At 41.6% G+C, this 12,032-nt stretch overlaps 1 protein-coding gene across 3 annotated transcripts in view; it reads left to right on the top strand.

Annotated features, from left to right (window-relative positions):
* The first annotated feature begins 1,508 nt into the window (after window positions 1-1,508).
* The window catches only part of fras1 (Fraser extracellular matrix complex subunit 1), a 225,099-nt gene continuing 214,575 nt past the window's right edge, over window positions 1,509-12,032 (top strand). For 2 of the 3 annotated variants that reach the window (XM_034872870.1, XM_034872871.1), the window contains exons 1-2: window positions 1,509-2,102; window positions 6,699-6,730. In XM_034872870.1, the coding sequence (XP_034728761.1) occupies window positions 2,015-2,102; window positions 6,699-6,730 (120 nt within the window). In that variant the 5' untranslated portion in view covers window positions 1,509-2,014. The remainder of the gene's footprint in view (window positions 2,103-6,698; window positions 6,731-12,032) is intronic. The other variant, XM_034872869.1, reaches the window with a different exon arrangement.

The following is a 12,032-nucleotide window of genomic DNA, read 5'->3' as shown; positions in this document are numbered from 1 at the left end:
GTGGTCCTAACCTGAGATATATGACTTTTACCCCACCTTACCTCAGTATCACCTCCTTAATAAACTTGACCCCAATGTGAGAATAAAAGTCTGGGGTAAATGATCAGCAGACTCCACATGAAGTGTCTAAATGATGACAGTTAACACACAGAAAACGTTAATTATTCTGATTGAATTCTTGTCACATTGACACGACAGTATCCCAGACTGGAGGTCAAGGTTTACCCAGATCTATCAGCAGACGGCAGCCGCAGAAGACAGCAGACAGCAGCCACAGAAGACAGCAGACAGCAGCCACAGAAGACAGCAGACAGCAGCCACAGAAGACAGCAGACAGAAGACAGCAGACAGCAGCCACAGAAGACAGCAGACAGAAGACAGCAGACAGCAGCCACAGAAGACAGCAGACAGAAGACAGCAGACAGCAGCCGCAGCAGACAGCAGCCACAGAAGACAGCAGACAGAAGACAGCAGACAGCAGACAGCAGCCGCAGAAAACAGCAGACAGCAGCCACAGAAGACAGCAGACAGCAGCCACAGACGACAGCAGACAGCAGCCACAGAGGACAGCAGACAGCAGCATCAGCAGTATTAAAGCAGCAGAAAGAAAGAAAACTTGTTCAAAGGCTAAACTGATTCTGATCCCTGTTTTTGGCAGAGGACAAAAGGACTGAGTGAAGATCAGGTTACTGCTATGTGACACTGAGGAATCTCAGTCCTGCACTCTCTCTGATTAAACTTTAAAGACACAGAGAGAAAGCGGCAGACATCCAATAATACTCCACCATACAGACATCAGCTGATTCAAAAAGTGCCTACAGGTTTGTACACATAAACAGAATTGAAGTTGTAAGTGACGATTGCACATTAGATGAGGAGTTGAACATAAGAGTGATTTTTGCCTCTGAAGATTGTTTTAATATGAATCATCTAATGAGTATATTTAGTTGTATATGAGAAAAAAGAAAATGGAGCAATTACGACCCCCTAGTCCTTGGAGGCCCCAACCCCTGGTTTGGAACTACTGCCATATAATTTGAATCTTCCTGTAATAATAATATGACACCTAAAGTGCCGTTAAGTGCAATGCCATCGCCATTAGCTCACTAGGCATTTAAATATACATGTAGGAGCAGAATAAGAATATAATAAAGGTCATTTTAGGGATATGATGTCATTATGTCACATAAAGTCACCATTCATTCCCTCCAGGAGAGAACCAGGGGATACAACACCATAAAGAAGTTAAAGTCAGTATTAACACCCCATAGACTATATTTTATTTTTTTGGGGTTGTAAATTGGATTAAAATGATTAATCCCTCTGATAGCCTACTTTTTTTGTTACATTTATTCCTCTCCCAAAAAAAAGATGAAAAAAGCTATCATGTTTTAATCCCCAAGGAGCAGAGTCCTCATGTGAGATCAGGATCTGAGCGAGGTGGGTGGTGGAGGTGGAGGGAGGTGCAGCAGCGGAGAGGTGGGACGTCCTCCTGGAGAGAGGAGGGAAAGACGGACTAGAAAAAAAGGAGAAGAAGAAGAAAAGTGAGTTGGGGGTTTCGGGGAGGACAAGAAGCCCGCCGCACCACAAGAAGTGACTTCAAACACCGCGCAACATTTCGCCTCTCCGCCTCTCGTCGTCATGCATCTCGGCTTTTAAAAGCGTCCCGGCTGCTGCTGCCGCTGCTGGGGAGAGGACGGAGCACCTTGCATCCGGTGCTTTTCTTTTTGGCAGAGTTGGTGTGCCCCACCGGCAGAACAGTGAGCAGGCGGAGAAGGAGTAGGAGGAGGTGGATACTTCTCCTGGTTCAGGACTGCGACGCATTCGAGTCCGGAGCGCAGCGCTCAAGAGTCGGACCCGGTGCGCTCCGTCTCACCCGGTTCCTGGATCTTTTCCTGGTTGTTTCCTTGTACATCGGGACATCGATCATGCACACTGAGAACTGCTTTGATTCAAACTAGAGTGACAGAAACCAACACATCGCGCGTTCCCCCGCTGACTGGATTTGGATTTAATGCCCGTCTTGGCTGCGACCATGAGTGCATGGTGGATATTTGTTGGCGCTCTGGCTGGGATCCTCACCGTCCCCCGTGGGATACATGGTTGGTATTTTTTGTTTTTTACCAAACAGTTGTTGGGGTTGTTATGTAGGTCAAGACTTATCAGGAACCCCCATGCACATTCATATTGGAGCCCCAAACCTAAATTTGAGTAGATTTACTTCCATATTGACCACTGAATCCTACATCTGTCTAGGCTGCTCATAGGAATCTTACCGGTGATGGAAAGTTGTGATTTACCTTTTTCTATTTGGAAAAGTTTCCAGTGATCCAGGTTGCAGTGAATGTAATCTGTTCCTCTAGTTGCCCACGACACCCTGGAAGATCCTTAGGACCCCTCTAGGGGGCTGAGACCCTGCTTTGTGACCCCCAAGCAGGTTGTTGGTTACTTGGGGTTAAAGCAGAGATTTGTGCTATTCCAGCTTCATGATTTGCACTGTTCTCCAGAAGAGAAAAGTAGTAGCAGTTGAAAGTTTCATCACACAAACATGTGATAGGATTATCTGAATGAACACCCTCCACCTTGGAGGATGCATTGGTCATTAAGAGGAGAGTTAATGTTTGATGCTGCTAGTTAAGAGATGTGCAGGTTAAAACTGGGAAGAAGTATTAAAAGTGTAAGTTTTTATGGTTAAAACTGTTTTTTTAAACCGCATTTTGGGAACTGCATTTCAACCTGCGATTAGGACACTGAAATATACCGATAGTAGGGCTGTTGAAACAACTGTTGTATGTATCCTATTTATTAAAACATACATAGCCAACAATTGACTAGAAGTCTTCACATCTCTCGACCTGCACATCAATTCTTAGTGAGACATAGGCGAAGTTGAACTTTAAAGTCAGTTTAAAAAAAGTCTAATTCAAGAAAACTTCTGCTTTAGGCAAACTTAAAGTTGAGATTTAGCTCTGTGATGCTGGGGAAGCGGCACCTTGTACCAAAAATTGTTTCCCAGAAGGCATTGATTTGGTGATTTGCAGGTGAAAACACTAGTTAAAACTGGGTTAAATTAAGTTGAAAAATAAAGTTTTAATGGTTGTTTAATCAGTTTGTCAGTGATTCATATTTGCACTTATTTGTAAGACATGCTTTACTTTACTCTTGGCCTCTGTGCCGTTGAAATATTCATAACTCTGCATCCCATCTAAAAGGTCTGCCCATGCACGGCTACAGTATTCCCATCAGATGAGTTATAATGCAGAAGACTGTCAGAAGCTGAATGCAAAGCAGCTGTTACTGAACCGACCCATTCAAGGTCTCACTTCATTCCTCAAATCAAACTCACAATATCACAGCTGGATACCTACGGGAAAGAGTCAGGCTGCATGTTCAAATCTGGCCGGTGAATGTTTCTCTGCTCACGCAGTAGCAGAACGTCAGCCTTATTTTTATTTTCATCATTAGCATCATATCTCAGCTATCTTGGCATGCATCCAATCCGCTTGGCAGCACTTGCTTCGATACAATTGAAACTTTTATAAAGCTACTCCTTTGCCTCCTTCTGCTGAATACAGAGCATGTTGGTGTTGGCAACCAGAGCAAAGTAGTTAAAGTTGAAATGTTATTGACATTTAGCGTTGGTCGATGGATTGATGGATGCTGAGATGAAGAGAGTACATACTGATAAAAAGGTTGGAGTTGAGACAAGTTTGCTTTTCTATTCAGACTCCTTTACAGTCAGTTGAATGTAGCTGTGAGCACCTGCAGAAATAGTATCCCCCACCCAACGAGATTGTACTCTCACCCACCTTGGACATTATATTTTGTCTAATAATGCCTGAATACTGTATTTTTTAGACAAGTGAATGTATTCCAGCATGGATCCTCTTTTCAAGAAAATGTATCCCAGTGTTAACATAAGAGTCTTTTCACATGCAAATCATCAAATCAATGCCTTCTGGGACATAAAAACAACAAGAGGATAAACCTGACTTTGGCTCCAAGCTGGTACTTCTTCAGCATCACAAACACTTAAATCTCCTCTTCATATTGAGAAAAAGTCCTGGCAGGTGGAGGGCACTCGTTTGAAAGCCCTATTGAATGAACGTCTGGGTTGTAAGAAAGAGTCCTGACTGTGAGGCTGAGAAAGACAGACGTTATGGGGGATTGTAGTGAAATGGCGTTAGGCTTTCTACATGGAAACTGCAGGTATTAATGGAGGCTTCATTGCTACTACTAATAATACTATGAATTATAATATGTGCAGGCGGCAGGCCTCAATATTTTATCATCTTTGTGTTGTTCAGTGATGCTTGTTTCTTTCAAGGCTGAGAGGAACAACTCCATGATGAAACTCTGTTAGACCACGATTATTCCGAGCTGATGAGGCACTTAATGCTCGATGAAAAGAGTTTGATATCTCCAGATTCTGTTGAAGAATCATCTTGTGAAATGGGCTTAAAAATAATAATGAGCTACATTTCTTATCTCAGGTTTCCCGTATCTTCCAACATATACCAAACCTCTTTTCTTTTTGAAAAAGAGTGGAGTATGTTGAATTAGGTTTCATATCAGTATGTACAGAAAATGAACTCCCATGTTTTGCCCCGTAAATCAATTTCAATTATACAACAATGCTTGTAATATAAAAATAACTTTATTGTGAGGCCAGCTTGTTTAGGCACAAGCTGATGCCTACTTGCATAAACAACATCTGAATATAATCCATCTTTTTGTTGTTGATCTGCAAACTGGATTACATTTATTTAATACTCACTATTTGATAAAACGACACACTCACTTTAAGACACCAACATGTGTTAACTGCTGCTTTCGGGTCGAACTAAAATCTGAACTGTTAATTGATTTTTTGTAAAGAGTATTCACAGCTTTCCCTTCTGTAAATCTGCCCACAACTGATTAAAGTAGATTATATTTTGCATTGCAATTCAGTGATAAAGAGATGACAGTCTGAAGCAGCAGCAGTATAAACAGACTTGCTCTCTGGTAGGATAATACAACTGTAACTGTGCTCTTGGTTTGAGGACCTGGACCATTATGGTAATTGTTTACCTCTTGCTGTACTTTCCCCCCCGGATGTGTGTGGATTTGTGAGGCTCAGACCTAAAACTGTCCGTCTGTGTTTTCTTAACAGTTGGTCCTCAAATTGAGCAGAGAATTTCATCAGTGCTGTGCCAGTCTAAAGGTCGCATATTTTATGTTTTTCAAATTTCTGTTCGTGATTCACTGAATTATAACTGGGTGCACATCCTCAATTTAAGGCACTGGAAGACAAAACAGCAGAGATACAATACTGCATCCGGATTTCTGAATTTGTAGTTGTTACATTAGCTGTTTAGGTAAGGGGCAAATTCAAGAAAATTAGTTTTTATGTGTCTGTATTATAAAATAAAATAATTTAATGCTGGTGTTTTTTTAGATAAATCACCTGTAGTTTGGTAGGAAAATGGGCCTCAGAGATTTCGGCTATTTGTTAGAAATGCTAGTTAGTATGGATAGGTTAGAAGTGTTGATTAGCATGTCAACAGCCTTGTGTGCGGACTGGTTTCTTTGAACAAATGATGGTAAAGTTGGGTAACCTTGATGAGCCCCCCCCCCCCCAGCTTCAGGGACATTTGTTAGCTAAATAAGTCTAGCCGGTTTTTGCATTAGTGTGTGTGTGCGTGGGTTGGTGTTGGTGGTGTTAGTGTTCTTATTGTAAAATTAAGCCATTTCATATTTAGTGTTTTAAGATAAATTACTGGGAGCTTTGTGAGAAAGTTTGCCTCAGATATTACTGCTAGACCTTTTGGTTCAGATGCTGAAAACAAAGCTGATTGGACAGATTTCAAGCATTATTAAATGGGTATCCATCCATCCATCCATCCATCTTCATCCGCTTATCCGGTATCGGGTCGCGGGGGGAAGCAGCTCCAGTAGGGGACCCCAAACTTCTCTTTCCCGAGCCTCATCAACCAGCTCCGACTGGGGGATCCCGAGGCATTCCTAGGCCAGGTTAGAGATATAATCTCTCCACCTAGTCCTGGGTCTTCCCCGAGGCCTCCTCCCAGCTGGAACACCTCCCTAGGGAGGCGCCCATGAGGCATCCTTACCAGATGCCCTAACCACCTCAACTGGCTCCTTTCCACGTGAAGGAGCAGCGGCTCTACTCCGAGCTCCTCTCGGATGACTGAGATTCTCACCCTATCTCTAAGGGAGACGCCAGCCACCCTCCTGAGGAAACCCATTTCGGCCGCTTGTACCCTTAAATGGGTATCTGTGACAAATTTCCAATTGTTAATCTATAAATGCAAAAACTGTGGGCAAATAAATGAGTTTCAATTGAAGAACTCAAACTAAATCAAACTTTAACAACATGTTCATAGAGCATTTGAGATCATATACTGTATGTATCAGTGAACTCTGAATTCCTGTAACCTTTTTAACGTGTGGGGATTTCATGGCTTTGCTTTAAGTAAGGGAGACTTTGAATATTTGTTCTTGGATTATTCTCCCTCTGGGAACTATTGATCACTTTCAGATTTTGACAGCACACAACATTCATGAGCATTTACAGGGGTTTACAGGGTTTACAGGAACAGATTTACATAATCCATGACATATGGACATGTGTTCTCATGACTGGACTCTAATGCTGTCTTTCTACCCCCCCCCCCCTTGTCTGTCTGTCATCCTAGGAGCTTGTATCTACGAGGGATCGCTGTATGCGGTAGGTGCACCCACTGTGTCTTGTCCTATTTTACCTCCCTAGAATCCCAGGCTAAGATTTCTTCACTCACAGAATTAGGATCTCGGGTCCGTCTGTGAAGCCTAATGGGTATTCACTCATGTATTATTCACACGGGACATCTCCAGGTTAGCATGGCTGATGGTTGAAGCTGTGTTAATGTGCAAAGATATAGGTGTGTATTATCAGTAGAGATTGCTGCAGATCCTCTGTTGTCTGAGATGTAGCGGAGAAGATGCGTCTCATCTATAATGCATACCTGGTCATACTGACTGACACCGAGAGAGAGAGAGAGAGAGAGAGAGAGAGAAAGAGACCCGGATGCTAAAAGAACAGTCATTGACTCCTGCTGCTCCGTTGATTTCAAAGATAGAAAAACGTTTGTGATGAGCTTTGTTTCTGCGGTTCTGCTGGGAATTGGTGAACATTTATGGTTTTGCTCTGAGATGTGCATTTTTGATGTTCTTTAAACCCTGCTGCAGGATCCTCATATCCTGGCTTGCGAATTATTTTAATGGTTAAAGTTTTTCGTGTTTGACTTTAGGCATCGACAGCTGAGTAGTCCCCGTGTTCCCTTGCGCAGGGTGCCACAGCTTGGCCTCCGTCATACTTCTAAGCATTTGCAATTTAAATGAAGCCATACGTTTGAGGTGCATAAAGTGGAGTTTGAGACAGAGATAAGTCAATATCTGCCAATATATATATTTTTAGGTATATTTGTTTTAACTGAGAATATGCAGAACATGAAGAGAATAAAAGAAAATGAACACTTACCAAGTTTGAAAAAGCTTGAAAATGTCCATCTCACTGCCACAGATTGCCAATATTGGATGCTATTTAATTAAATCAACCGTCAGCCGTTCATGTCATCTTATGGCAGTAATATAGAAGCTTCTCTCTGACCACAGCTACATGAAAAACTGCTACAAGTAAGAATGCAATTTTTTAAACATTTGATTTTATTCAGCTAGTTGTCCAGATTGATTAAGAATTTAAGAATTTCCAAAGAAGAAGTGTGATGATGGATCACTTTGCCTTAAACAGCTTCTAGTCCCGAAATATGTTTACGCCAGATTTAACTGGCCGGTCTAAATGCTGTTTGTTTTCTACTCTACAAGCAGTAGAAACACTTAGCAGTGTAAGATATTCAACATCAGCACAAGTTGTGCTTTGCAGTGATTCAACTGTTATATAATTTTGTTTTGTTTTATTGGTCAAACCCCATGTAAAAATTGAAATTTGCTGCTGTGCAATTAGGGAAAACACCACTTCTGTCTTGCAACAACTGGTAATATCTCCTAAGAAGTCTTAAACATGGTTCTCAGCAGTAGACGTTGGGTTCCCAGCCAGAACTCCTGCTTCTTTCTTGCTATGTTATCAACATAATTACAGTAAAGCAGTAACAGTACAGCTGTAACATTCCTACAACTACCTGCAATCCTGTAAATGCAGGAGAACACATCCTGCTTCCCCGTGCTACTTATCCCCTAGCTTTGAAGGGGGGTAATTGTTAGAGCGAGGATGTAAAGACAGATATGGCTCAGTCAGTGTTTGAGGAGGGAAGAGGAGGAGCAGGAGTGGTGGTGGAGAAAGGAAAAGGAGGAGGGGGTTTGTGGGAAAAAGGAGAGGGCATGGAGACAGGTGGGATGGCCCGAACATGTTTGAACAAAGTCAAGAAAAGGCCCATCTGGAGTTCAAAGTGAGGAACTCCCCCCCCCCCCCCCCCCCCCCCCCAACACCTGGGGTTGTGGGTAGATGGGAACAAATGGAAAATAAAGGAACCTGCAGATTACAGTGTAGAAGCCCTCAGGCCTCTCTCTGTGGTTAAAAATAATCATAAGAGCAAATAAGTCTTCTCACAACATGAGCAGTGTCCCCTTTCTTCGTTTTCCACACGTTCTTTAATTAGATTTAGGGTTCAGCTTGATTTATACCTTAATAACTATGGTAATCCATAAACAAAGGTCATTCCGATCATTCTTCACAGCATATTTAAAACAAAGACATATAGGCACAATTATATACTGTATGTCAATGACAGGCATTTCAAAAGCACAGGTTACACGCATCTTAGGGCAATAAAACATCGATTTCACATACTTTTCTAAGGTTTTTCCGGTGATTTGTATTTTTTACATGTACACATGTGCACAACAAAGACTTCAGAAGGAGAAAGTAGCAGAGGAACAACACAGATCTTCCATCTCTATCAGAGCTTTGCTCTCAAAATAAGGTTGGGTAAAAGGCTGATTACTGACCTGCTGCATGTATAAGTGGATTTACAGTAATCAGGGGACTATAGTGCATGTAAACACAAATACTTGCGTAACCTGGATTCTCTGAGTAAATATGGACTAACAGAGACCCCTCACAGCCTGGGGACCCCCTGTTTATGCCCCTTTCCAGGCAGGCTCAGAACCATACACACACCGACCAACAGGCTGAGAAAAAGCTTTTTCCCAGAGCTGTGGAAATGTTTTTGTTTTCTAAGCTCTGCATGTGAAAGACTCACATCGCTATCAAACTCAAATTGGCTGTTTGTTTGGTCTTCAGAACCCCAGATTGATCAAAGAAATTATGATTTTTTTTACATGTGGAACAATGTGTGCAATGGATTAAAAACAGTGAGTTTTTACATCTTCCCACAGAGAGTAGTCTTAGTTCCCACGGCAGCATTAACCAGACCTTCTTATCGGTTCAGTTTCTACTGACAAGTTGCAAGAGGCCAGGGGAGACGATGTTTGGCTGATGTTGCACATCCGCACTAAATCATTCATCAGTCAGCGCCCTCCCAGCTCCTGTAACCTGATGAATAAGATCAGACCCTCAGAAGGTTGTGCTCAGAGGAGCGTGTACCGTCTGGATGTAAACAGTAAGTGACGTCACCCATAGGTCACCCTTAACATCCCAATCTTGTCAGCTCATGTCAGCTTGGACGCTTACATCATGTGCTAAACATGGCTGCCAGTGGAGGAAGAAGCTCTCAGATTCTCCAATTATAGAGCAAATACTATAGAAAACTGGTTAGAGTAGAAATATTGAGTAAACTGTTACATTGTCTTTTTTCAAGTGATTAAATTGCATTGATTTGAACTCTAACCTTTTTAATTCAGTCTTTGACTCGTCGGGAACTCCCAATATCTCAATTCACAAAATACCTCTATAGAAAGTAAAGGCAATGGACAGTCACAGATGTTAAACAGCATCCCAGTTCTGGCCCAATGATGGCGGATGGTTGGCTCACTGTGGAAGGGCTGTAAAGGTTTCTAGATAAGGTATACAATACTTTGTTGTCATCCAACTCAAACTCAGCTGTACTTTATGATATCTTATGTTTTTGTAAACCCCTAAAATGTTAATTAATTAAAAGTAATCATAAGATAAATGAATAAAAAATGCAAAATGATGTAATGATTGCATAGTAGAAAGCAGTAATACCTCCAAAACAAAGTACTTTTGTAAATGTAGCCAAATCCTTAACTTTTACTGCCCATTGCTTTGACCCAACAGCTGTACATTACGGTTGTGGGCAACGTGTTTTACATGCGTCTTGACAGATTTGAATAACCCCAGACTTATTGCAGCGGTGGAGTGTGCCACTAGGCCTTACACGCTCCTGAAGTACAGCACATAGCCTCCTCAGTACAGGACAGCCGAGCTCGGCAACATGCAGCACCATGTCCAAATATATCACCTGCCCCCTCAAGGCTTAAATTCCTGGCATTGCAAGTCACCGTTTCTGTAGTAATCTAAATGTAGGGCACCTCAAGAATAGCACCAGGTCCGGGCAGTAACACCAAAGTTACAAAGGGGGCAGAGCTGGGGGTTTCATCTGAATCTTTAAGCTGAAAAGAGCTGTAACGTCATGGAGTTGGTCCAACTCCAACCCCCTCCATCAAACCAGCTCACAGTATCTGCTACATGTGTCGTAGATGATTACAATGAATTCCTGAATGGTCCCACTCCCATTTAATTTCTTCTTGTCTAGTCCCAATCCTCTCACTTTGAGTCATTGTCCAAATGTTGAGAATTTAGAAGCTCCAACCCAAAGAACTACTGGAACCACTTCTTAACTTGAAACTATTTCTAAATACATAAGAAATGAGGAATGCTTTTTGATTCCAGTGTGACTTCAGTGGTTCATTTTGGACCTTCTTAGCTTATGCACGCATCAATGCACATGTATAATGTTTACCGTGTGGTGAACTATAACAGGTTATGAATCTTGCTGCTGTGCAATTGAGGAAACACCTTCTTAAGTCTCTTTGAACCACTGCAATCTCTCTTAACTCAGTTTCTCAGGGTTGTTGTGGTTAGTGTTAGGCCTTATGTGTATGACAGATTTTTCCGGATTTATGTAGAGCTAGCCATATAATTACAGGAGTCCTGTGTGAAACCGAAAGTCAACGCTGACTTGCTCACTAAATATATTTAACTTAACTTACGTACACACCGTACTTAAATCACATAACAAACGTACTTATCAACCCAATCCCTCATCTTTTTCTAAACGCAACCAAGTTGTTTAGTTTCAATTCACAACTTTAACCACATGTTTAAAACAGGGACAGTTTCATCTCTTACACCATTCAGAAAGGGCTTTCTGGCAAAAAGTCCTACAGGCTATCTTCTCCCAGCCTGGAAATTAAGTTTCCCTTGAAAACATAATTGGGAATGCAATTTTGTTTTTAAGGTAATTCTTTAAGATATAGGGTTGTCCAAGGACATTTGCTGCATGTCGTCCCCCATCTTCCTTTCTCCCCTTCCTTTTTTGCTTTTAGCTCTAGAAGGTCTCCAATCAATTAAGGCTAAAAAATTCTTCCCATGATGGCGAGGTTTTTTCACTCTGCCTCCGAGTGTGGCCGTGCAGAACAACTATAAACAGGTTTAATTCCCGACGTGGTAGAAAAATACTTTTTCAAACTAGTTCTGTTCAAGCACAACCCAACCCTAAAGCCATGACCACTTATGCCCCAGTTTTTAAAGTGTGTTTGTAGTCACTTTAATACCTGATTAGTTTATTTTCATAAGTTAGAGTTAACTGTGAACATGGCGTGAAGCCTCAGTACTGTTGTTATAGTTAACACCATTAAAATACTTGGAGCACTGATGTAGAACGGTGCTTAAATATTTGACCAAAACTGTAATTGAGGTTTCCTGATAAGCAAGACACCTAACATCCAATCAGAGTCAAGTAAATTGTTAATATTCAATTCAATTCAATTTTATTTATAGTATCAATTCATAACAAGAGTTATCTCAAGACACTATACATATAGACCAC

The sequence above is a fragment of the Etheostoma cragini genome, chromosome 5 (genome assembly GCF_013103735.1).
Source record: "Etheostoma cragini isolate CJK2018 chromosome 5, CSU_Ecrag_1.0, whole genome shotgun sequence".
NCBI lineage: Eukaryota > Metazoa > Chordata > Actinopteri > Perciformes > Percidae > Etheostoma > Etheostoma cragini.
This window is presented reverse-complemented; position numbering and strand designations above follow the sequence as displayed.